This window comes from Macadamia integrifolia, chromosome 12, assembly GCF_013358625.1.
Source record: "Macadamia integrifolia cultivar HAES 741 chromosome 12, SCU_Mint_v3, whole genome shotgun sequence".
NCBI classification, from domain to species: domain Eukaryota; kingdom Viridiplantae; phylum Streptophyta; class Magnoliopsida; order Proteales; family Proteaceae; genus Macadamia; species Macadamia integrifolia.
Genome location: NC_056568.1, coordinates 20,305,788 through 20,333,467, shown reverse-complemented (window position 1 = coordinate 20,333,467; position 27,680 = coordinate 20,305,788). Strand labels below are relative to the sequence as shown.

General features: G+C 37.3%; 4 protein-coding genes across 4 annotated transcripts in view; 3 read left to right on the top strand and 1 right to left on the bottom strand.

The window, feature by feature from the left end:
* Positions 1-11,247, bottom strand: part of LOC122094782 — a 15,941-nt gene extending 4,694 nt beyond the window's left edge. The window contains exon 1 of the mRNA XM_042665384.1: positions 11,080-11,247. Within this exon, the coding sequence (XP_042521318.1) occupies positions 11,080-11,247 (168 nt within the window). The remainder of the gene's footprint in view (positions 1-11,079) is intronic.
* Positions 11,248-14,004: 2,757 nt separating this feature from the next.
* LOC122057812 lies at positions 14,005-19,692 on the top strand. Its single transcript, XM_042620104.1, has 4 exons — positions 14,005-14,768; positions 16,414-16,566; positions 16,764-17,447; positions 18,004-19,692. Exons 1-4 carry the CDS (start codon positions 14,418-14,420, stop codon positions 19,240-19,242), a joined length of 2,427 nt encoding a protein of 808 aa, XP_042476038.1. The 5' UTR covers positions 14,005-14,417; the 3' UTR covers positions 19,243-19,692.
* The window catches only part of LOC122057813 (methyl-CpG-binding domain-containing protein 11-like), a 31,429-nt gene continuing 23,118 nt past the window's right edge, over positions 19,370-27,680 (top strand). Inside the window, exon 1 of the mRNA XM_042620105.1 lies at positions 19,370-19,497. The gene's annotated coding sequence lies outside the window, so the exon portion shown is untranslated. The remainder of the gene's footprint in view (positions 19,498-27,680) is intronic.
* On the top strand, positions 25,469-27,223 carry LOC122094781. The gene is made up of 5 exons (XM_042665383.1): positions 25,469-26,072; positions 26,168-26,311; positions 26,354-26,409; positions 26,493-26,807; positions 27,164-27,223. Exons 1-5 carry the CDS (start codon positions 25,469-25,471, stop codon positions 27,221-27,223), a joined length of 1,179 nt encoding a protein of 392 aa, XP_042521317.1.

The following is a 27,680-nucleotide window of genomic DNA, read 5'->3' as shown; positions in this document are numbered from 1 at the left end:
AGTCAGCACTTTTATTTCAGTTATTTACATTTCTGTTGAGAGCCGGTGGACGGCATTGTCTTTACTTTTCCGAGTACTCACGGTGGGCCTTCTCCAACAGCCCTATGGGCGTATCGCGGGAGGGAGTTCGCGGCTCGTACCCGGAGTATACGCGCACTGTGGTTGTAGTAGCACTAAAACCAAAGACTTAGTAATGTTGATTAGGTGTATGTGATTTAAAATGAATAACATGGCATGTAGTGCATATGATGTGTTGTGATGTGTGGACTGTTGTGTATGGTCCACCTCTTTACTTACTGAGCTAGTGAGCTCATCCCACGTGTACACCCCTTTTTAGATGATTTTACAGGTCATTCATCTGAGGAGCATGGGGTGGGTCCCACAGTCGAGTTTCCTGAAGAGGACTGGTGGACCCCTGAGGAGTTAGAGCACGGCGCTGACTGCTTGTGCGAGAGCTGTGTTGCGGGACAGTAGTTCTGAGGCCGAGCTGAGCTCCACCCTGGAGGCCGTGCTGAGCTCCACTTCTTAGGCCGAGCTGAGCTCTTCTATGTGATGCCGAGCTAGGCACAATCCTTGATGCCGAGCTGAGCTCCAGCCTTGATACCGAGCCGATCTGTGTACTCTGATGATTTTGATGGTCTCCTGTATATACTTGATATTTGGATTTTATTCTTTTTGTGTATATATCATGCCTTCGGGCCCAAATGTATATAATTATTGTATCACCAGTTGGGTATCAAGTATATGGGAGTTATTCACAGGTGAAACTTAGTCTTCTGCTGATCTGATGAACTTATGCTAGTGTGTGTATGCTGTGGTGGAATACAGTATCTGATGATCCTGGCAGGTTTGGGTTAACCGGTGTTAACTCTATCACTGGCCCGGTTCAGTGTGAACGGGGTGTGACAATAAGCTTATAAAAAAAAATTGGCAACCACAAATAAGAGATTCCATATTAACGATGGTATGTCTTAATTTGATAATTTAGTGATATTTCTTTGCATGGTCATTCTCAAACATTTAGAACTAATATCATACAACGTCCAAATCCAGCCTTATATAGCATAAAATATTAAAATGATAGGTGATTCAACCAAAATACCCCATCTATGATAACATAATAGCATAGTAACATATAAAGATTACAAGTTCATGATCTAAAGCCTAAACTTGAATTGAATTGCAATAAATCACACCAAAGCAGGATGAGCACTTAATTTAATTGTTAATTGTTATATGGATTACTGCCCCTTCTTTATTTAATTGTTATACGGATTAATCGGATCGGTTTAAACGGTTTCAATTCGGTTTGAAACCAACGGGTTCCGCGGTTTAAACCGACCCGACCCGTTTAGTTAATCGGTCTGGAACTTGAAACCATATCCTCACCATTTACTAAACGGTTTTGCGGTTTCAGTGTAAATGGATCGGTTCGATTTCAGTAAATAGTTTCGGTTACAAATTCACATCCTTACTTTCCGCACCCAATATTTGTATCTGGCATGGAGAACGCTAGACTAATAAGGTTCTTGTCTCCTTCTTTTAATAAAATCTATAATGTGTATCACTAGTTTATTTATACTGACTACTTTAATAGAGATACATTTTATTTGAGCCAAAAAATATCTTGATCGAGGCCTTTGGATGACGTTAGAGAGTATCAGGGAACATTACAGATGTATTATCAACCTTATACTGGAAGGAGGGTAGAGATTGATAGCCATTGATGATTTTAATTTTTCTATACCCAATGGTGCAGGAAAACTAAGGGTGTCAATTTGGGTCCAAAATCAGGAACCATTTTGCTAAATCCTGAAATTGACATGTCCCATTATCAAATAGAATGATTCTGGAAGCTGATTGTAGGATCGATTAATAAATGAGACGGGACGATTTTAAGACGTATTTCCCAGTGGATCAAGAATTGAAAGCTCAATAAGAAACCATCTAGAACCAAAACTGATAATGACCTATGTAATACACCTAAATTGCTTATGAGAATTTAGCCGTTAAGCTAACTTGAAGATATGGATATGGAAGATGTTTATTTGAATTGATTTGGTATTGGTGATTTGAAAATATAGATTTTGTGTTTAATTGAGTGTTTGAATACTTAAAAATTAATGTTTGACCATTTATGCTTATGAACATATATTCAATTGTTTGTATATTTAAAATTTGATGCTTTATTATTTTATACTTAAGAAAATATATTCAATTATTTTCATGTTTATAAAATTTCATTTGTATACATCATAATTTGTACATATTAAACTGTTTGAGAGTTCTCTACAGAAATATAAAAAATAAAAAAAAACCTGTTTGAGACTTTCAATAACTGTTAAAGAATCAAAATAGAATCATCCCATTACTAAACGGGACCAAATCCTAATTTTGGGACTGTCCAATAAACGAAAAGGTTCTAAAAATTGATCCCCTGGGGACAACTCCCATCAGGAAAACTTTCTTCTTGCTTAAGGTATTAATAGATTATAATTTGCAAAACGTGACGAAAAGAAACCCTTTTGGTTAGTAAACACTATTTAGCCCCAATTATCTTGAAACAATCAAATTAGTCTATAGATATCTAAAGTGTGCATTCTGTGTTTATCCTACTTTTCTTTACTTTATAGACAGTTTTTCTTCACCGTTCGGTCAAGGAAGCGATGACCCAGATGTGACTCCCCTCTCTCCCCATATATCTTTCCTTAATGTACGTTGTCGATGGACCACGGTGAATTGATGTTCGTTCACTGTGGCCACAGGAAAACTTGGTCCTTTTATTGAATCGAATCTTTAGAACTAGTCTTCTACCAAAGACAAAATCTTTAGAACTAGTCTCTTTCTTGAATGGGTAAAATTGTGGTTTTTCTCACTAACCTTTTTTAAATTGTTGAGGTTGGAACTTCCTTAAACAACATAGGATAGGAATCTTTGATACTTTGATGTTTTGGATTTGGAAAAAGATTTTCTAAGGGCTGTCTTAGTATTATTTTTATCTCAATTTAATGGGATCATATACTGAAATTATGGTGTCTGGTATGATTTTTTTGCCTTATGGTCAATTTCATGGGAAATAGTGAAATAACTAAGGACCTGTTTCACTATTGAAATTGAAATTAATTTCAATTTAATGAGCAAGTGTTAATAAGGGATAAGAAAAGACATAATTAGAAGGAAAATGGAACCAAAAGCATTCTATTGTTCTTAGAAAATGAGTGGAACCCATTATTTTTTATAAGGTTTCATACACTACCTATCTCATAGAATTCACATCATTAAGCTTATTTGGGAGAGAGAGAGAGAGGGAACGTGTGAGAAAAGCTATATTCAAGCTACACTTTCTCAAACAATCAATCAGCAAGAAAGTATGAGAAGGTGGTGAAAAACAAGAACTTCTCACACATTTTCTCACACTTTCTAAACAACCAAACGCAACACTAGGGAATGGACAGCCTCACTAAAGAATCTCTCACCAAATAGGGCAATGTTTCTTCCATGAAGAGATCTAGTAGACAAACACGTTGGCGCATGCATGCCTAGTGTAAATGCCCTCTTGGAGGTTATCTTTTCCCTCTCTTCATTTAATAATCTGACGCTTAAATATGTGTTGATGCTATCAAAACTTCTTTTCCTCTTTAGGTGTGTATGATGCTAATATAAGGGGTTAGTGTATCGATCACTTGTAAAAATTTATAGATTATCTCATATTCTTTTGAATATAAATACTCATCTAATAGTTAGATGTAAACCCAAAAGTGGGAAACCTCACTAATTATGCCCTCTAGTTTAACCATGCAGAAGAGTGATATACAAAATTCACCATTGGATATCTAGGGAATGGTTTGAGTAAGTCATTTGACAAATTTTAGCTTCAAATTCAATCGTTTACCCTCTATCTGATGCCATATCCCTGTGACTGTCCATGTAGTCTTATGTACTCTTGATAATTCCAAAATTTTTTAATTTCTTATTTTCTCAAATATCAAATTCAAAATTCAGATTACTCTAAATTTTCACATGTGAGAAAAAGACCTAGAAATCTAGGTATCAAAAAAATGGAGGGGGAGAGGGGAGGGGTCTCAGTTGCATATCTTGGTGCCTGTTAAAGAGATTATTTCTATAAAAGAGAGAGAGAGAGAGAGAGAGAGAGAGAGAGAGAGAATTTTACTTTAATTTTTTTTTTTTTTGGTAACAAATTTTTTTACTTTAGATCCATGTAGTAGGAAAAGTACAAAATATCAAATCTATCACCCCTAAAACAAGTTAGTATGATCTCTTTAAAATAAAATAATAATAATAATTAATTAATTAGTGGTAGCAAAGTTTTTTACTTCAATATGAAAAAATCTAATCCAATGACATATGAATATCATCCATGGTATGAAATTTTCAAGTGGCTGTATAGTTGGCATTTAGAAATATGTGGGTCCGGGCAGTTTGAAGAATCTTAACTGGGAAATATTTCTCCAAATGACAAAACAAAGTCCCCCTTAGTGATACTATGTCTGACCAAAGAGCCAGTTGTTTGATTGTTGAAACTTGCAACTACAACCCTAAAATGAGAAAACAATCTTACATAATCTCCTACAAAGTAAACAATCAATCTGCCCACCTTAATATCTCACTTAGCTAAAACCAAGGTGACTATAGACACTAAGAGTTGAGCTGCCAACTCATTATAATGTGTTTCCTTATTAATGAAACCATTGGACACATACCCCTAGAATGTGAACTAGTGTTCAAACCATTAGAAATATATCTTAAAAAATAAAATCAAACCATTAGATGTTCTTCATGTTTGAGTCTGTCCACTGACCAGCTAGCTAAATCATAAATCAATAAATTAGTGTTTAATTAAATAAATTAAAGGTAAAACAACATTTCCTAATTGTGTAATTTTTACACCTATGCACAAAAAGGGGGCAAAATGGCGCATCACCCATGTGAATACAATAACTGCACCTTTTATTGATGCTTCTGTGCGTCTCCTCATTGACTTTGCAATGATGTAGGAGTTGGCGTTCTTTTTCCCTAAACTAATTTGACATATATTCATATCTTATAAGAGAAAATTTACGAGACACAAATAATTTTAGATGATGATGTATTGAGAAGTCTATTTATATCATCATTCGGATTAGGAGCACGTTTCTCCTCCCATTAATTGAGGTGTGATATCAAAGAAAATGAAAAAGAAAGTTTGAATGAGAGATGTGTTCATGTTGTCTTAGATAACTAATTATCTAGAAAGAAGACTTTTGTATGAACAATTTTGATATAAACAAGTGGCAGAAATCTTGCCTTCAAATTCATGGCTATGACAATATTGATTAAAAAAATTAATGATTACCGTGAATCATGTCCCACTTTTTGATATAGTGACGAGTGATTATATCAGTTTTTAAACATGTTTTATAGGTGTTATTTGTTTATAGGGAAAAGCTGAGTATGGTGCTAGGGTGCCCAACCAGTATCACTCTCTCTCTTCCTCCCATTTGAAAATAACCCTGGCCCATGTCCCTCCCATCCCAGCCCCCATTGATTAATCTAATAGCTCTAGGAAAGCTAGCGGCATGCTCTCTTCCTTGTTTCTATTAGTGGATATAGATTGCAAACCGAAAAAACAAAAACGATGCTTCATGGTTGAGGATTATTTTGCATGAACATTTGTATTTAAAAAATATTTTTAAAAAGTCTCAAAGATGATCTACCTTTAAGAAGAGCTTGAAAGACCATTATATGGTCTTTATTTTTAACTTAATTGACCTTTTCTTTTGAGACTTGGAGGGGGTTAGAATTCAACAAACTTAATTTCTAATTAATATCATAATTATAAAGTGAAAATTTATACATTAACTATTCCATTTTAGTAAATAATGTTCTAATCTTCTTTTATTTAGCTATTTTCTAATGTTGAAAGGGAAAAATCTAGCTCATTTTCTTATGAACATTGTATAAACTTTGGTGGCATCCATAGTAAAATGTGGGGTGGAGTATGTGATCCTTACAAATAAGTAAAGTTAACAGTTGTTATGCAAAATTACCTAAGTAGTGATGTATGCGACATGCTTATGCCAAGGTGGTTCCTTTTTTAAGCTTAATGAATGATTAATTAAAGAGAAGTAGGAGTCGATATAGGTTTACTTTTATTTGAAGTGAAAGAAATAAATAGACTTTTCTCCTTCATTTCTTCTCTCAAAATATTTTAGAGACTAGTATTCTAACTTTTTTTTTTTTAATGAAAATACTTGTCCTTTCTTTTGAAACCAATGTTCGCACTATCAATTGAAAATACTTTGGCATTCTACGACCCCAAAAAGAAAAGAAAAAAAAAATTCCTTTGGCAAGTTGCCATGTTCTATTTTAAGGAGGAAGGGTGGGCTAACGTTAAGATAAAATTTTTGTGATTTCTATGTTTTTTAGGTTTAGGGTTGAGTCTAAGGGCCTGTTTGATTTTGTTTTCAGAAACACGTTTTTCCATTTTTTGTACTTAGAAATAGAAAAACACCCCAAAAATTGTTTATTTCTCTGTCTAGAAACAAGTCAGACATATTTTTGTGTATTCTGAAACAAATGGGAGTGACAAAAACTGTGAAAAACCTGATACTTCACTCGACCTACCCTAATCCAAAGCCATTGTTGAAACTTCTCGCATTCTAGTAGCGGCAACTGCAACCAAGCTGTGCAAAGCTCACAATGTTGGACTTGCTTTCATCCTTCTGAAGCTCATCCCCACGAAGCATACCTGCAACTTTAACATTGTGCCTTCATTTGTGAGCTGCATACCTACAACATCGTGCGTTCACTCATGTCTTAAACTTGATTACACTGTTGAAAATGTTTCGGAAAACAAAAAAATCAAACACCTTTTTGCAATTCCAAAAATCATTTGTTAACACAGAAACGGAAAAACTTGTTTTTGCTGTTTCTAAACACAGAATTAGCAGAAACAAAATCAAACGGGCCTAAGATTTTAGAATGTGGACCTAAAACTTGCACATAGATTTTGATTATCCACACATAAATCTGATTGCTTAAAAAATGTTTCTGCATCATGGTTTTTCTTTTTTGTAGAATTGTTTCTACATCATGGTGGATGCATTATTGTACTTGAAAGTTCAAGCTGATGTCTATCATGGTAGATGTATTTAGAAGAACTTCTAAGAGAAGAAAAATATTCTACACGTAACAATAATTATCAAAGATGTCGATGCGTGTTAAATAATTCATTTTAATTTCTATTTTAGCCCCCCTTTTCTTTGTTTCCCCCCTCCCCCAAGTATTACATCTAATGATTTAATGTTCAAATATGTAATAGATCCAATTTATACAATGCTGTTAAGGAATCTGAAATAATTTGTATAACATTGGTATGATGATCCATGAAATTAAAATTAAATAACTTTGAAAATATTGCTTGATAGCCTCCCCCACCCCCACCCCCCAAAAAAAAAGGCCACAAAAAGAAAAAAGAAAATTATTGTCCCACTAAGTTAACTCTATATTAGAATAAGATCAGGTTTATTTTTCATTATTAAAAATTCTTTGATCAAGTTAATTTTCCTACATATTTATGCGCCACTTCAAGTTATTAACTTTCTCATGCACAAGTTGCTCATACACTCGAATTTAATTCATCCAATGTAGACCCATCAAAATGATTATATTTCCCTCACTACCTTCATATTTCTCTTTTCACCTTTAAGAAACTAAAGATGCTAATTTGCCCTAATCCTCTTTGTCTTAACATTCTAGAGCATAGCAAGGACAAAAAAGAATTTTAGATTGAATGGAGGCAATTTAAAGGTGACAGAAAATAAAATATAAGAAATGAGATGATAGCCCTAGCCCTACTTGCAAAGATTTTCCCACATGACAAGAACCGTCTACATGGGATTCGTACCATTGTTACGATTGACCTTTCATAATAAGTGCCACGTATCCCATGAATCAAGGCAGATATGGGATCATGCTTCAATCTCACTTGTTAAGGTCACGTTGGATTTTGAAAATATACAAATGTAACGAATTAAGAATTAAAGAGGATGAAGATCCTATAAAGTAAGTAATGATAACCTTGCATTCCGATGTCCATCACACACACACACACAAATGTAACGAATTAAGAGTGAAATAATAATTTAAAAGAGTCAACATGGATTGAAATTAGACTAAATGAGTTGCATGGAAATGATAAAAAAAAGTAGGAAATCTTTTAACAGTGAAAGATTGGCCAACCTTATTGAAATAAAAATTTCACAAACCGTGAAAACACTAGAGAATCTTTTTATCCATTCTCTCTCTCTCTCTCTCTCTCTAATAACCCAACCCATTTTTCATTTTCAAAGCATTCTTATGTATTACTGTCACCTTAAGCTCAAGTTTATCATCTTTAATGGATGGAAATGGGCCCACCAGCCAGTCGATCTGGCCGTTGAAAAGTCAACAATATTGAAAAAATGGTCTTCATTCTTCATTCTTCAATTAGGGGGTGTATGGTGCGTCAGAAGCAACTAACCCTTGTGGGCATGAGTCTTTTTGAGATCTGAGAGCATCCACTGGCTAGTGCTTATGGCTTAAGCATTGCCATAACTAGAGCAAGAAATTCTTCCAACTACCAAGCTATAGAGGTGAGGGTTCCACCAACATCGACCACTTTTGGTGTTATAAATGAAAGAGAAGGGGGAAAAAAATGAAATATGTAAGTTTTAATGGGTTCATCTCAATATTAGAGCTAACTGCTCCGTCAACGAACAATAATTATTGTATTAAATGACAATGTCTGATAAGTTTCTTATCCATTTTGTTCAAAATTCATATATGTGATAGTTTGTGGGAAATAAGTATAAGTTTCTTACCCCTTTTTATTTTTTCCATTTTTCTTTATCAAACAAACAAGGCCACTAGTATTGTTCCTCTATTCACACAAGAAGTAAACAAAGAGTGTGACTCATGCGCTTGCATGGGGCCAGTTAAGGTGCACAAGAAAGTATACAACTACGACGTTATTTTCCATTTCATTGGGGTGGGGCAATCATTTTGCCCCATGTATCTGGGTGCAAGAGTCACTCTCCCCTGTAAAAGCTATATTCCCAAAAAATATTTATTCTAATAGTGTGATGGAGCATTCTCTCACCATCAATTATTCATATCATATGAAATATTTGATGATTTGATCAATCTGATCAATTAGTATTGAGGAGAGAGTTTTCAGATTGAAAACAGATAAAATTAAGAGATCCATCTTTCCCTTAAAAACTCCTTAAATAATATATATTCATGACATTATTCTGCCATTTGGTTATGCCAATTTGAATATAAAACTAATGTGATTTTTTTTTTTTTGGGTAGACGACAAATTTTGTTACATTGAACAATAGATGTTGGCACACAAGTGGTCTTTGACATTATTATTGTGCGTTTGAATTGTAACATGACCCAGCCTACATACTTTTGAAAAAAGAAGAAAAAATAATAAAATTCTTGCCCAAGAGCGTAGGTCTTATGCTTGCACCCTTGTGTCTGTTTCTCTCCTTCTTGCAAAATGATCTTCTTAACCCTTCATAGATAGAAACCTAAAAGGAGACACTGATTAGGTCTTACACAAGTATAAACCATACTCCCAGATAAAGAACACATCCCCTCTCCTGGAAAAAAATACAAGATTTATAAATTAAACAACTAATTATATTTTATTTATTTTTTATAATTAAAAAAAATAGAATATGGGTTTATACATTGCACCCCCAACACTTTGCTACTACCACGACCTTGTGTACAACAATGATGCTTCTATACTCAGGCTTTTTACTTTCTTTCCAAAAGACCTAATGGGAGAAGTTAAGATTTATCAATTAAGATATCTTTTTCACTTCTTGTTTAAAAAAGCTTGCCTATGAGGGGGACCAACTAAAAACTAAAATATTATTAAAAAACTAGTCTATGAACCTATTAAATTGAATTAAAATATATGAAGTCTGAAGTCTGAACGCGTTTCTTCAACCCCTCGTTTTCTCTTTTAGTTAGTGTTTGAACATTGACTCTTGCAAAATGACAAATCAAATCCAAACAATCTCTAAATGTAACCTATGGAAAAGCTTTAAATATCTAATTTTTTTAATTTTATTTTTTATTTTTTTGGGGTTGTAAGAATGGGTTGGATTAAAACGTGGGAACACGTAATGACGTGGCTGAAGCAAATAAACAATCAAAATTTAATTGAAATTCAAGTCGTGTTGAATTGTTCAAATTAATCATTTAATCCTAATTAATTTTTGTTCAACTAATCAGCTTATGTTCATGAGATGTCTACTAATTGATGATACATTTTGGTTAAAGATAAACCTAATTTCATTGTCAAAGGTAAATCCTTGGAACTAAACTTTTTCTTTGTATTTATAGATGGATAGATCCTAATAAGATATCTTATTTACATGTAAAATTTCAATTCAAACAAAATTTGTATTGTGATAAAAATATAGGGCAAAGTGTTTTCTGTCTAAGAGCAACCCTTGCGCCCATAGACAGAGGCATCACTCTTTAACAGAAAACTTCGTACAAAAAATAAAAAGTCGCTAAAAGTGGAAAGTAATGGTCAGAATAATATTGGTATCCATAGACATACATAGGGATGCACGCTTGACACAAGAAAATATTTGATTAAATCAATTTCTATATTTTGAAACATGGTTAACTCAAATCATGTGTTATTTATCTAACAATCAAAATCGTCCCATAATAAGTCCACATGACACAATTACCATGGGCCAGTTTTCGTCTCAAATGAATTTTCCTCTAGATTATAAAGGCAACATCATTTCCATAAAGTTTGAGTGCAAATGGATTTATGCCACTTGGTAGATATATTTCCTTTTCAGAATGTAAAAAATTGGATCTTCTACACATTCAATCAATTGGATGTACATGCAAAAGAATATATATATATATATATATATAAATATAAGGACAGGAATGCTAGCAAGATACCCAGGTATCAAGTATGTTAGCGAATATAGACCATTGGATTAGATAGATTATATCAATACCGTTGAATACTTGTTGTCTTACATAACCTACCCAGCTCCGACACTCTACGTCACTCTTCTTCTCCCTTACTATTTCTGGCAAACATTCATCAGAGGGAATCGGTATAATAACGGAGACAGGTTTAGATAAGTTTCCCGAGCATCTCTCCGCTAGAAGTTCACCAGTTTCGAAGATTTCTTGTTTAACAACGGAATCCATGGTGATCAACTAGAGATGCTTAGGTTTATGAGGAATAGAAGAGCATACAAAGATTGATTAGATGAATAAATAATGATTTAGAAAGCATTCCATGAGAAAGCAGATTTGGCTTTCAGTTCAAGATTTTCAATCTTCTCTTCAATTCCCCTGCATTTCATGGCGGCATTAAGGCTTCTATTATCTTTTTGTACTTTCTTTTGAAAATTCTTTTGGAAACTTTCAGTTGGCGTAGAGAGAAAACTTCCACCATCTCTGTTAGGGCTTTTTGACATGCTTCTTTGTCCTTTAGTGAGTTTAAATCTCACTCTATAATCTCTTCGATCATCAAAAATAAGGATTTTTTGCCAGAATTTGGCCGAATTCGTCATGATCTTGTCGGAGTATTATGTAGCAGACTTGCAATCACTGTGTTTTGATTTAAAGCCTAATTTTTTAGGGTTGTTTCTAAGGTCTCTATTATCTTTCTCTGCACTTCTACATTTTCTTTGCTTCGGTTCGCCTCATCGTCGCTGGTGTGTCATCCTGGATCTCATATTTTCCTCAAGAATCTGACCTACATCGATCCCCCCTAGCCACATATTGAGGTTGTTGTTGCTGTTTTTTTTTTTTTTTTTTGGGATTTGCTTATTTGGATTGTGGGTTTTTTTATAATCTCGTTTCAGCTGTGATGATTATTTGACATCAGATGAAAAGCTACTGCCTTGTTGTTAAATTGGAGTCAAAGACGGAGAAGGAGAGGGAGAAGAAGAGGAACCAGAGTAGGAGTTCGGAGGGAGAGGGAGAGGGAGAAGAGGAGTGGGAGTGGGAGTTGGAGTTGGAGCCGGAGAATGAGAGGGAGAAGAAGAGGAACCGTGGGAGTCGGAGACGGGGAAGGTGAGGGAGAAGAAGGGGAACCTATAGAGCGGCAGTTGTGGGCAACTTAGGTAGGAGAACAGATATGAACAAATGAGATCGATTGTGTTTCATCTAAGGGTCAACAAACGTTAGCATTCCTAATTCCTAGGTACTACGCTAGCATACCTATCCCTCTCCCAAAAGAGACGTGTTGAATTTTCACACGTACATCCAGATGAATATACGTGCAGAGGATTCATTCTCAAATTTTTCCTATCCCTGAAAACCTTAACTTGGGGTGAGAAACAAAAAAAGTCAATGGATCTTCCCCTTTCACTACAGTGCCGTGTCATGTAGATTTTGAAGTTTAAAGAAACTGAAATGACTAAACCCACACCCGAAAGTCTGAAACCATTGCCCCTCAACCGCATCGGAAATTCCATATAGGCAAGAAAGCGAGAGAGAGAGAGTGTGTTAAAAAAGATTGAAGGTTAAAAGTTAAAAACTAAGGGCCCGTTTGATAACGTTTCTGCCATTTCTGTTTTAAAAAACGGCAGAAACAGAAATTGCCATTTCTAGAAATAGAAACAGAAAGGAAGGTGTTTGATAATCTGCTCTGTTTCGGTGAAGCAATTTTAGCTAATGGGGGTTTAAATGGCGACCTCTGACCCAACAAGACGACTGAGGCTAGAACCTCCTCCAACACCACCACTACTACAACCAAATCATGGACCAGCCAGAGAAATTACAACCTCCACCACCTCTACCACCTCAAACCCAGACACAAGAGCCCTTCTCTCTCCCTTCTATGTCCGAAATTGTGGTTTTCAGAGACGACGACGATGAAGAAGAAGACGAAGACAAACACGGTGACTCCCCAAGCCTTAGGTCCTCCGATGCCAAAGACACCCATCACCTCTCCACCACTACTTCCGCCTCATCTGCTGCTCCTGGTACAGTCCCCCTTGGCATACACCAGCGTGCACCGGTCTACATCAACCCTGAACCCCATATCTCCTCTCAGTTCTACACCTTTAACCGTGATTCCCATGCTCTAATGGTCCAGTGCATTCTTGACCGTGGCCTTGCTACGCCCAAAGAGATACGCCGTGCTATCCCTCGGCCTGTCCTCAGTAGGTGGCGCTCCGTCTGGAAGGACCGGAATGAGGACACCGCTTACCTCACGGCTTGTAAGCACATCCAAGATAAGCTCAACGCTCACATCAACCCTCAAGGTAACAAGGTATTGTATTTCCAGAACAATTCTCAGCAGTATGTGTCTCTCATCGGCTTCTCCCAGAAATCCAACGAGGGCGACAACAAAGGAGACAGAAGCATCGCAAGTGGTGGTGTTGGCGAGGTTGAGTTCATTCTACGATGAGTTCTTCCGAACGCGAGACAAGTTGAAAACTTGTCTCACTGATGGTAATCATTTTCAGAAATGCAAACTTGTTTCATTGAGACATTTCTAGAACTATAAATAGATAGAAATTTTAATTTTAATTTCTGAAAATAAATGAAATAAAATAGTCTTATCAAACAATTTTTATTCCATTTTAACCGCACAAAAACGGCATAAACAATGTTTTTGAAACGTTATCAAACGGCCTAAATTTTAACTCGACAGTCCCCAGTAATCCACAGGCTGAACAGTGAAAAACACACTACCACCACAGTCGGTGAAAAGCAAATTAATAGATGTTCTCCTGTGAAACAAAGTGTAAAGCCAGAATTGGTTGTTATTGGTGGGTCCCACACTCTTCACGGTCCCCAACACCCCCTCTCTCTACTCTCTCTCTCTCTCTCTTCTCAGACTCTGGAGTCACTCCCTCCTCCATTAATAATTTGGAAATTATTAATTTATTCAGTTTCTTTATTCTATATAACGGCATATTGACAGGTTTGTTTCTCTCACCTCCAAGACTGAGGTAGTAGCCAGAACCAGAAAACCAAGACTAGAGAGAGAGAGAGAGCTCATCATCGCAGAGAACCTCGGAGACGGAGAGGGAGAGAGAAATTCTATATATAATCTACGGGAAAGTATTATATCATGGTTTGATTCTTCAGAGAGTCTTGTTTTTTTGTTTCGGAATCTTTTTCCGAAGACCTGAAGGAGGTAGAGCCCTTATTTTTTTTTTGCCGAGGACTTTGGGCGATTTTGCTTTGATCTAAATTGTTCATGTCCTTACGTCTCTGACAGTCTAGTCTGCTTCTTCTTCTGGAAATTTTGTGGGATTTTGAATCTCATTCCAGTTCGTGGGTTTGTAGGGTTTCTTTTTTCTTTTCCTCTGAGAAATCTCCTTTTTTGGGTTTTTGTTATCTGAATCGGAGGGGGAATGGTGGTTAAGATGATGAAATGGCGTCCATGGCCGCCTCTATTATCGAAGAAATTTGAGGTTAGGCTGGTTCTTCGAAGGCTTGAAGGGTTGAATCCTCCTGTGGTTCCGGCGGAAGGAGAGAATTCGACGGCGGAGGTTCCAAGATTAGTGGTGGAGATCAGGTGGAAAGGTTCGAAGAACGCTTTGAGTTCGTTGAGGAGGTCAGTGAAGAGGAACTTTACTAAAGAGGAGGATGTGCAGAGTGATGGTGTTGTTTGTTGGAACGAGGAGTTTCTTTCGGTTTGTAGCCTTACTGCTTACAAAGACAACGCTTTTCAGCCGTGGGAGATCTCATTCACCGTCCTCAATGTGAGTTTCTGGTTTTTTGTTTTTTTTTCCCCTCTCTTTTTTGAGTCTCCGAAGATTTAATAATTTTCTGGGACAATGAAGGTTTCTGTTTGATGAATTGTTTGTTCTTTTAATGTTGGTAAGTGATTTTATCTTCTGCTGGGTTTTCAATGAAAGTGCTACTGTTCTTCTTTGGTTTTTATATCTCCTTCCTCCCTGTTTTTGGTCTGCCAAGTTTACTGTTTTATAACCCCCCACCCCACGGTGTGGAAATAACGGGTTGTTGATCTTAATTTCTCACAAGCAAGGAACAGGATCACAGGAGGAGAATCTCTTTCTTCTATTTTTCTTATTCTTTAGTTTTTTTCTTCCGGATTTTCGTCTTTCTTGATGGAAATATGGATAGTGTCATCTGCGACGACTTTCGAAATGGTCGATTTTGTATGGTAAATTGGTAAGGGTAAAATCATCTTTCAGTTTTCTGTTGGGATATTTTGGAAAAAAGAATTCTTTGAAGCTTTTGACGTCACTGCTATGGAAGTTTTTCCTGTTGGGTGTATATGAATGGGGAGGGAGAACCCACCAACAAAACGAGGGGGAGGAACGGAAACATCTTTGTTTATTTATAAGTACCGAATAGACTATTAGAATTCAGTTGCAGTTGGTCATGTGTTTAGGTTGATTATCTAGTTTTGTCTTGTTGATTGTTGTTCAAAGTTTATTCAACAGGGGAGCGGGTTTGTGCTGTGAGTTGACTATCAGGGTTTCTGCACTTTTGGGACATAAGAGATTTTTTTTTTTTTTTTTGGGGGGGGGTGTAAGGGAATTTGGTATTTCATCCTATTTTGAGCTCACATATGACCGAAATTTACTGATGTTCTCTGCTACTTCTTGTTCTGTAGCAACTTGATGATTGATGGAGAACAGGATCGATCAAATCCTAAATTTTGTTGTGTTCTCTCCCTTTTGAGGATTAACCATCAACTAAATCATCACAAAGTGTAGAGAAAAATGTTCGGGGTTTCACTTTCATTTGTGTTTATAATTAAGCAAAAATTCTGCTCGGCCGAGCAGATGTGGTTGGGAGTGATAAAGGGTCATAATCCCTCCCCCTCCTATTGCTTGTAGTGCCCAAAAGAGGTCTTTTCAAAGTGGGATATAATCCATTTCTGATATGGGGCATTGTTTGATCGAGGTCGTGGCCAGTTTTAAAGTCATATATGATAGCAGATAGTTCTGGATGTTACCCATCAGACTACATGTTAGATTACATGTCTAACTGTTATTTCCTTCTTTTTGTCTTACCATTTTCTAATGCTTCTCCATTTCATTCCTTGAAAGCCGCTGTTGTTCAATACTTTGAGAATTTTTTATTGGTTTCTTCTGGAGTTGATATATTGACCTTTTTATTTCTGGGCTTTGATCATGTTTTCATTCTTTTTCCCGTCTTAGTTGTTTTTATATTTCTTTAATTTTGAAAATTAAATGATAATTTTCTAAGGATTGTTGGGCATTTGCTTTGTATTTGCATGCAGCAGTTAACTTTCTGTATGTATGTGGACTTATTCTAGCTTCTTAGCATTGTATTTTCTGTATGCATGATTAGAAGTACCCATCAGTTAACTTTTTAAGCATGTGGACTTATTCTAATTTTTTCCCTGATCAGGGCTTGAAACAAGGGCTAAAGAATAAGGTCTCTGTTATTGGAACAGCAACGTTAAACCTTGCAGAATTTGCTTCTGCAGCTGAAGAGGAGCTTGCAATTAATGTCCCTCTCATTCAGCCTGTTGGTGGTGCCGAGCTTCATCCTGTTATCTGTGTAAGTATCCTCTTGCATGCTTTGATGTACATTATTAATTGTAATGTGCTATGGTTGGTGTTTCCAACTTTCCATGAGTATCTAAACATATCCTCTCCAGTTGCCTTTTTAATTTTTTGTTTTGTTAATCTACGGTGTCCAGATTTCCTCTTCTTAGGATTTAATTTTATTGACCTTGACCTTTATCCTTGTTGCAGATGTCTCTTAGTTTATTGGAATTAAGAGTCACCCAAGAACCTGGTGCGATAATGCAGAGATCAATTGTTCCTGTTCCACTGTCACCCCCACCTGGAGAAATCGTCTCAACGGAGAAAGATGAAGTTTCTGCCATTAAAGCAGGTCTGCGAAGAGTAAAAATACTTACTGAATATGTGTCTACTAGAAGAGCTAAGAAGGCGTGCCATGAGGAAGAGGGTAGTGAGGGCAGATGCTCACCAAGAAGCGAGGATGGTGACTGCACATACCCTTTTGACACTGACTCACTGGATGATTACGGTGATAGAGAAGTGGAGGATGAGAAGGTAGATTCTAGTTTCAGGAAATCATTCAGTTATGGTACGTTGGCCTATGCAAACTGTGTTGGAGGATCATTTTACTCTGAGATGAGAATCAATGGAGAGAATGGGGACTGGATTTACTACAGCAATCGCAAATCTGATGTGGGGTCCTTGAATATGGAGTCAAAGGCATCAGTCTCACCGCAATCTGTACTGCAGAGTTCAAAGAGGAGCATCTTGCCTTGGAGGAAAAGGAAACTGAGCTTCAGATCTCCTAAATCAAAGGGTGAACCACTTTTGAAGAAAGCCTATGCGGAAGAAGGTGGGGATGACATTGATTTTGATCGTCGTCAGCTCAGCTCCTCAGATGAGTCCAATCGAGGGGTAAGAATCCACCTTGCTCACACGTTTTTCTCAAATTTTTTTCCCTAGGGGTTAATTCCCAGCTAATTGAGGACACTGTATGCAGTCTTGAAAAATGGAATTTGATTGGTTTCCTGATTATGCATTAACCGTAACAAACTCTGTTCTATTAAGCATTTGGTGATCTTACTGTGAAATCACTGGCTTGAGTAGGTTCAAGGTGCCATCTGAAATCAGCATATTTTTTTTTTCAGGAATAACTAAACCCATTATTGGGACTGCTTTTGCTAAAGTCCAAGAAGTCAGTTGAACCATGGAATTGTTTAGTCATCTTATTCATTGAAAAGAAAGAAATAATGATCTCAACATGTCATGAAGTTAGAAAAATTGACATCTATGACATTAATTGCAATTTTCTTGTGTGCGGTTTCCTTCTGCAATCTATTGTGGATGATCTTGTGTGTGTTTCTTTCTTGTTCTGTCACTTGATATTTAGCAAAATGATATGCTTCCTCCATTAAACTATTCTTGTCAAATTATGATGTTCTAAAAACAAATATGGCATCCTTCTTGACAGTGGTCTAAGGCAGATGAGGATTCAACTGCAAATAGGTCGTCAGTGTCCGAATTTGGGGATGATAATTTTGCAGTGGGGAGCTGGGAGCACAAGGAAGTAATAAGCCGTGATGGACACATGAAGCTCCAGAGTCAAGTTTTCTATGCTTCAATTGATCAAAGAAGTGAACGGGCTGCAGGAGAAAGCGCATGCACCGCCCTGGTTGCTGTTATCGCTGACTGGTTCCAGAATAACCGAGATGATATGCCTATTAAATCCCAGTTTGACAGCCTGATCAGAGAAGGTTCATTAGAGTGGAGAAACCTCTGTGAGAATGAGAGCTATAGGGAGCGGTTTCCTGACAAGCACTTCGATCTTGAGACAGTCCTCCAGGCCAAGATGCGGCCTATAGCTGTTGCCCCTCAGAAGTCTTTTATTGGGTTCTTCCATCCGGATGGCATGGAAGATGGTGGTTTTGACTTCCTACATGGTGCTATGTCTTTTGACAACATTTGGGATGAGATCACCCATGCTGCATCAAATTGCCCCAGCAATGGTGATCCCCAGGTGTACATTGTCAGCTGGAATGACCACTTTTTTGTCCTTAAAGTTGAAGCAGAGGCTTACTACATCATTGACACATTAGGTGAAAGGCTCTATGAGGGGTGCCACCAGGCATATATTCTGAAATTCGACAAAGACACTAAAATCCACAGAATGCCCAAGGAGGCACAGTCGGAGGAAAAACCTGCTGGGGATCAGCAGAAGGCAACAACAGCAGCCGAATCTGCAAATGGGCAGGTGCAGCAGAGCAACCTCATGGAGGATCCAGCTGCTGGGCCTTTAGTTTTAAAGCCGGAGGAATCAAACAACAGTGAAGGAGAGGAGGTTGTGTGCAGTGGGAAGGAGTCATGCAAGGAATACATCAAGAACTTCTTGGCTGCCATTCCTCTAAGGGAATTGCAAGTGGATATCAAGAAGGGATTTATGGCATCAACACCTCTTCATCATCGACTTCAGATTGAATTTCACTACACTGAGTTTCTACAGACAGAACCTGAGACTGACACCGAGCCTGAGACTGAGACTGAACCTGTAACTTCACCACATGAGGCAGCAGCAGCAACAGCAACAGCAACAACTGCAGGCACCCCAATTGAGCCTGAGCCTGAGCCTGAGCCTGAGCCTGTAATTTCACCATATGAAGCAGCAGCAGCAACCATAGGCACCCCAATGGCATTGGCAGTAGCAGCGGCGTAGGGAAGAATGAGGTGAAGATGTGGGGAGTATCCTGTACAAATTGTAAGGAAGTGTGATTATTCTAACTTGTTATAACTATCTTGTTGGAATGTAGGTTAGGTTTGAGTCTTTAAGAAGTGGATGGGCTAAGTAAGGAAGAGGAGCCCATCTATGTTTTGAGAGCTTTCCTTCTGTGTCAAGCAGGGAACCGGAGCATCTTTAATCATCAATGTGTCTTGTGTGTGTTAGAGAGAGAGAGAGAGAGAGAGAGAGAGACCTGTGTCAATTTTCTTCCTTGTTTTGGGTTAGGGGTTGGTGGTTTTGGTTTTGACTTTGTTTGGGGAGGGGATTGGTTAGTGTCTTTGTAAATGACTGTTGATTCTTGTCCATTAACTACCCATCTGTAACTTCGGATATCTATGAAACTCTTCCTTTTAAAGTTTAAAATTGAGAAGAAAAGTTCATTTTCAAGAGGCTTGTGAGTGGTGAGAAATGTGTGAAAATCGTCTGCACAGTAATGAACATCGGGCGGTTAAAAATCCCTTCGGTACGTGTCCAGGTGTTCTCAACCGTTGAATATTTACTGTACCTCACTGCCAGCTCCAGAATCCGCACTGTTGTTTGGGGTGGGTGGATAAGGTAATAGACTGGCAGGTGGTGTACCTCACTGCCAGCTCCAGAATCCGCAACTGTTGTTTAGGGTGGGTGGGATAAGGTAGTAGACTGGCAGGTGGTGCGGCCTCAGGTGGGTCATCCAACTGACTTAGAGGGGCAGATTCCTGGAGATTTGAAGGTTCTAATTAAGACTGGACACGTGAGGTGCATTGCCTGCCAATTTGGTACTTTCCTTGCTAGTAGGCCAATCAAACGAAAAGACATTACAGAAAAGATAAAGCCTCTGGTGGTCTACTGGTTTTAGCCTTTATGCTAACGTAAAGGAGTTTGGTGGTGTGAGCTAATTTTGTGGGACTGAAGCTTTGGGACAAAATAGTGAACCCGACCAGACCGGAGCAGACTTTACTTTGTAAAGAAGGCTCCTCCACTTGCCAAAAAAGGTCAAAAAACACTCTATAAGGCTGTTTTTTTTTTGATGAGCAAAAAACAAATAACATTATAGAAAAGTATTTTGAAGTAAATCTAGAGTTAAAAGGACCTTCAAACCTTAAATCCACAGCCTTATTAGCCATATATAAAAGTTAATTGGATTAAAGGGCATTAAAAAAGAGCAAACTTGGTGTTCGAGGCTCTTGCATGTGCTGAGGTCAGGAGGTGAGAACTATGTAGCCTTATCCCGAGAATGTCGAGAGACAATTATGACTATTTGACCACTAGGTCGGAATATTCGTATTAGTGGATATATTGCATCCTAATAATAATTACATGAATAAATTATTGTAAAACCTTAAAAACATAAAAAGTAATATATCAAATAGTTCCCCGGGCCCGGCCAATGATCCACAATCATCAACAAACCAGTCACCAACATCTGTCTATACATTGGTCTGAATAAACCCCTACTCCTAAGGCTCCTTGTAGTAAATGCAGAGGCTTCTGCTTGTGCTTCTTGCAAATTCCCAATCACATCACAGTTAATACATCCCCAAACAAAAGACTTATTATAGACAATATGGGAAACCCAACCACCTAGCCCTTCAGAGGGTTCATATTGCCCATGAAGAAACAAAATTGGGTAATCCCAAGTTGGAAACAAAGCAACCAGATCAGAAATAGAGAATGGTAGAGGTGGTGAATCTACCATATCAAGACTCGCAATTGATGGTTGTTTGGAATATAATTTCATATCCTTTTAAACAATGAGAAACAAGGGAATTAATTCCCTTACATTGTGTCTAGAGGAATTAATCTAGATGTTTTGAATCAGCCTAGCAATCCAGGAAGGAACGATGAGAGATAGTAGATTTATATTCCAAGAGCTGTTAATTATTAACTCACTAGCTAACCATCATATAGGAGGGGTGACAAATAGTGGATGATGGAAGGGTAAAAGTAGGTAAAGAAGGAATCCAAAGATCATATTATATTTTCTCAGTTACAATCGATGGATGTTTGGATGAGGAATGTTATCTAATCCAATGATCTGATGCTGTCTAAAGGGGTGACAGTGAAGTGGGACTCTGTTTACATGCCTAAAGAGGAAGGTGGTCTAGGTATTAGGTATTTACGGGGTGTGAATAAGGCCCTTTTGTGTAAACTTTGTTTGGAAATCAAATCTTATCCTTCTTTTTTGGTATACATATGAGGGCGAGATACTTATTTGAGGATGGCTTATTGAAAGCTTCTTCCTCCTCTTTTATTTGGTTAGGGACCAAGAAAATGTGGGAGTTGGTGCACATAACTGAGGGATGGATTATTGGGAATGGTTCCTTTATAAACTTTTAGCATGACATTGCGGTCTTGACTATAATTTTATGCATGCCCTTCAGGATAACATAGGATATTGTTTAGTGTGGGACTAATGCATAATTTCCTACTTAAATTACGTATTATTGGTTAAAACTACTTGGAAGTGTATGTGCAATATTGGACTGAAACGTGGCATGCTGGGTGGAATCCCAATAGGATTCTACCCCTTTCCTACTAGTCCAACCTATTCATGTAGCGTCTTTATGATTGGTCATAGACTCTTTATTTATGGCCGTTGGATGGGGATCTTAATGTGAGATGAGATCTTATATTAAGATAAGGGAGATGATGTCTAAGGGAATCAACGAATCATTCTCTTACGACTTTCTGGATTATGATTTATAATAACAAGTAAATCATATCTTAGTTGTAAATCATACAAAAGATATGATTTGGTGGTTATTGGGATTGTTCCAATTTGGATCATACGTATTCCAAAAGTGTTTTTGATTGGAAAGAAATAGTAAATTGCAATCTCTCTCTCTCTCTCTCTCTCTCTCTCTCTCTCTCTCTCTCTCTCTCTCTGTACTTGAGTGGTGGTGGTGAGATTAGGGTTTTGTGAAAACCCCAAGTGCTATTGGAGGTGATTGCATTGGTGGGAACGCTTCCCTATGTGGATGGGAAGGTTTAACTGCAAAACGGATAAGATCGTATTTAAGTCTTGTTCGAATGAGACTTTTGGTAACCATCGATACCTACTTTTACGGCAATTAATTTTGTTTTTTTAATGACCATCCCTACCGATAGAATAGTTTGTCTTTTTGTTCCTACAGAGACATCAAAGCCTTCATGCCAATGGAGTGATTTCATTAATTTTAGACGAAATATCATTTCCCTCCTTTGAACTATGTCTGAAATATCAAAAATATCACTTATCTCTTCCCAAATAAAAAGATAAAAAGATTCTATCAAACGTCCCAGTTGTTTGAAATGGCTGTTAAATCAATCGATTTTTCTTCATAATGCCTAAAGTATCATCCTTAAAATGAAATATCCATTATAGGTATAATGAAATAAACCCCTTTTGCCCTTTCCCTTTCCCTTTCTCGATCAAACCCATTTCCCCTTGCCCTTTCTCCCCTAACCGTGAATTGAGAAGAAGCTAAGAACCTACAATTTCTCCCATCATCCTCTTCATTGAAGTTCACAGGTAACCAATTTTTCACATCATCTACTTCATTGAAGCGATTGAAGGTCTCGGTTTTCCTTTTTTTCAGTTCTCTCTGCGATTCGGGGAAGTGATATTTCCTTTGAATTTAAATTTAAATTCCAATATGTTTGATGTACGATATGGAAGAATGAAAAAATATCCCTTTGGCTGTCTGGTTGGAGGCTTGAACTAATAAATGCTAGCCTGCTCAAGTCTGGCTTTAAATGGACTAAGATCCAACACAGAGAACGATGGTGATTGAACGACTACTAAATGAGAAGAGTGGACATGCAGTCAAGGAAATTTGTCTTCGTCAAATTTCTGCCCTATTACCGCCATTAACATTAACATTATTGGATAATCTTATGCGAAACTGCCAAAATCTCAAGGAGTTACAATCAAATCTTTTCTCAGATGATTGTTTCTAGATTCGTTGCCGATACATTTGCTGCCAGTCGCCTCCTTAAGTTCTCCACCGATGCTGACTTCGTCCATCTTGACTACTCCCGTCGTATCCTTGATCTAGGGCTCCAAATCGCAGAGAGAACGGAAAAAAATGAGAACCGAGAGCTCCAATCGCTTCAATAAAGAAGATGATGCGAGAAATTGGATGCGTGTGAGCTTCAATGAAGAAGATGATGGGAAAAATTGGAGAAATTGCAGGTTTTTAGCTTCTTTCTCTGTTCGGTTCAGTGAGAAAGGGTAAGGGAAATCCACTGGGTTTGAACTTTTAAAAAACAGGGGAAGGGGAAGGGGAAGAGGGTTTTATTTCATTAAGGGTATAATGGGTATTTCATGTTTAGGAGAGTAGTTTAGGCATTATGAGAAAAAATTGGCTAATTTAACACCGTCTCAAACAATTGGGGACGTTAGATAGAACCTTTTTATTTAAGAGGAGATGAGTGATATTTTTGAAAAAGTGTGAGGTCATATTGATATTTCGACATAGTTTAGGGGAAGGGAGTGATATTTTTCTCTTAATTTTAATAGTGATTTGATCCCTTTTTATTTTCATTATTAAAAAAAAAAGAGTAATTTCCATTTCCCTCCCCTGTAGTTTGCATTTATTCTACTCCCCTCCCCTTTGTTTTAAAAATTCCACATATCTCCCCTTTATTTTGATAAATTTGACAGAAAATATGACTCCGTCAAATTATGTCTGTTAAGCTTTAAAATATTTTGTAAATACCCAAATCATCCATGTAGAATGTAATGACCATTATACCCATTAGAAGATAAAAGATTATCTTCTTTCACTTTCGTCTCTCACCTGTAGAGGTTGAAACAGCGGCAAGCGGCGAGTAACGCTGAGCGATTGATGGCGACGAACGACGAACGTTATCCACTTGCAATCGTGTGACGGTCGGCGACAACGATTGGAGGCTGCGGCCTTGTTCAAAATACATTCACACGCCCACTTGCAATCGATGGAATTGTAGGGTTTTTTTTTTTTTTTTTTTTTTTTTTTTGAGCTTGTTTATCTGATTTGGTAATGGAATTGTTGGGTTTTGAACTTGTTTCTCTGATTCGGTAATGAAATAGTATGCTTTTTTTTCTCTTTTATTTATTTCTTTGTTTAATGATGTAATTAAATTGTTGGGTGGGTTTTTTGAGCAATTTGTTTCTCTGATTTGTATCTCTATTCTATTGCTGGTAATGAAATTGTTGGTTTTTTTTTTGGACCGATTTGTTTATCTGATTTAGATTTGTTTCTCTGATTTTTGTCTTTGTTTTATTGTTGGTAATGAAATGGTTGGCCTTTTTTTTTTTTTTTTGAGAATTTGTTTCTCTGTTTTATTGTTGGTAATGAAATGGAATGATTTCATGTTTAACTCCATTGGTTGTATTGCTTACTATATTTGCATTGTACTCCTTGTTTCTGTCCAGCGACGCCTGTCGTGGTTGCCACAGAGTTTAATTGGTGTGGGAAAGTGTTTAGAAAATACATTGACCCGGATAGGTATGCATACTTAGAGATGGTTTTTGACATTTACAATTTAATTCTTAGGCATATTCCTGAATGACAAAATGTCACCTTCAAGATCAAACATGTGTCCAATACTGGAACTGTTCATGAGGTTACAAATGATTATACCATGTTAATGTTGTGGGGTTTGGATGTAGTGGATGTAATCGAATTATATGTTTATGATCTTGAAGTTAGCAATGGTCATGTAGACAAGTATTGGGTCAATGGTTACCCTAATGATATTGTATACAGAGAAGACCTTAATGAGTGTGATGAGAATGTTGGTGGTATGGCACAGAGAGTACATGATCGTGTGGGGATTCGTAGGGAAAAACAAACAATTAGAAGGCCTTCTGGTGCATGCAAAGCTATCACTGGAGCAACAAGTGGTGGTAGTAGTGGTTCTGTTGGGTCAGCAAATGCTGTTGCAAATGCAATTGACAAAGGGAAAGCATCTGCTAATGCTACTGCTATTGCTGTGAAAGGAAGAGCAACTGGTATAGGTGTTGCAAATAGTATTGACCCGAAGGAATCTGAGATGTTGAAGGCTATTAGTAACAGTGCTACTAATTCCGATGAGTCACACCATACTTCTCGCTCACTGAGTTGTGATGAAGATTGGGGTCAAGAAAGTGGTGACAACACTGATGATGAACACCGATGATGAAAGTGTTAGGGATGAAAATCAGTCTGATGGGACTAAAATGGATGGGACTGCTATGGAGAAGGGGAATGAGGGAATCAGTGATGACAGTCAAGGTGCTATATTTGAGTCTGATTCTGAACATGATGATGTTGATGATGTTGGTACTGGTGGTAATGCTACTGAGATAAACATTATGGAAGGTGCTACATTTAGAGATGTCAACCATTTTAGGGCACATTTACAGGATTTTGTGATTCAGGAAGGGTTTCAAATTGTGAGACAAAAAAATGAGAAAGCAAGAGTAACTGTTATATGCAAGGAAAAGGGTTGTACATGGAGAGTACATGCTTCACCAATAGCCGATGGGATCACATATATGATTAAGACATTCAATCCAAAGCATACATGTATCAGAGACTTAGACAATAAGTCTGCTACATCAAAGTGGATAGCTGAGAAGATTTCTCCATCACTTATGTCTAACCCATGCTTAACTGTCAAGGATTTGGTTATATCTGTGAGGCAAAATTTCAAAATCAACATTCTTTACAAGAGGATGTGGAGGGCACGTAATATGGCAATTGAAATAAATGTTGGGAAATATAACCTGTCTTATGCAGGACTTCCTAATTATGGGGATTTGATTTTACAAAAGATGCCTGGCAATACCTTTAAATTGCAGAATGCTATGAAGAACAAATGACAGAGAATCCTAAGTTTTTGAGAGTGTTTGTTGGTTTCAAACCATGCATACAAGGTTTCATTAAAGGATGCAGACCATTTATAGGTCTTGATGGTTGTCACCTAAAGGGTAGGTATGGTGGAGTGCTTTTGGCAGCTGTTTCTGTTGACGGAAATAATGGTTTGCACACAGTTGCTTATGGTGTTGTTGAGGTCGAGTGTAAAGAAAGCTAGATTTTTTTCCTTGAATGCTTATGTGAAGCTCTTGGAGATAGCAGTGTAGACCTGTCTCCGACATTCATACCAGACAGGCAAAAGGTAAGTTGTTGCCATTCTATTCAAATATTCTTGGTTTTTATGTATTGGAATTCATTATTCATTATAATATGACATTGGTGCAGGGACTATCTGATGCCATTACTACATTTTTCTCACAAGCTCATCAGAGAGTTTGTTGTAGACATTTATATCAGAACTTCAAGTCCAAATATCCAGGTATTTTATTAAGAGACCATTTTTGGGCTACTGCACGTGCATATACTACTGTCCATTTTGAAAGAGAGATGAAGGCTATCAAGGAAATTAATTCAGAAGCATATGACTGGTTGGATATCCAACCCCCAAAGATATGGTCTAGGCATGCATTTGACATCAGAGCTAAGAGTGACCACATTACAAACAACACAGCTGAATCTTTCAACCAATGGATATCAAAGGTAAGAGATAAGCCCATATTGATTGTGATTGATGAAATACGGATTAAGATAATAGAGAGATTGTACAGATATAACAATTACAGAGTTGGTCATGTGCATGAGGATCTCGTCACACATAGGGTCAAGAAAAAACTAAACAAGATTCTGCAAAAGTCTAGGGATTGCATAGTCCATTCATCAAGTCCGATTGCATTTGAGGTGACAGATTTTCATTCTAATAGATTTGTTGTGCATTTGATGGACCGAACATGTGGTTGTCATGAATGGGAGTCTACAGGATTGCCATGTCTACATGCAGGGACAGTTATTTCACATATGCGGTTGAAGATTGATGATTACTGTGATGAATTTTACAGTGTCAAGAAGTATATGGATACATACGAGGATATGATCCAACCGCTTCTAGATTTGACTGATTTGAGTTATACTCACTACACCGGTATGCTACAGCCTCCAGAACTTAAAAGAAGGCTAGAAAGACCAAAAAAGAGTAGAAAAAAATAGTAGATGAGCCTCCTGCTAGTGAGTTCAGGAAGAGGTCTTCAAGCGTAAGATGTGACATATGCAAGAAAACATGCCACAACAAAAGGACATGTCTAAGAGATCCTAATACAGAGAATTGGGTATCAACTAGTGTGAAGGTATGGCTAATTCTTTTCAGTTGATATTGCATATTTTCTAGGTTACTAATACTAATATATATGTTGTCTATTCATGTGTAAAGAAAGCGAAGGGGTGATCATCAAAGGGAAGATATCTGCAGCTCGTAAAGAATGACAAGGTCACAGGCAGATGTAATAGGCACACAAGATACTATACAGCAGAGAACAATAGCACATTTGTCAGCCAAGTACGTGAGAAGGAAAGCGGAAA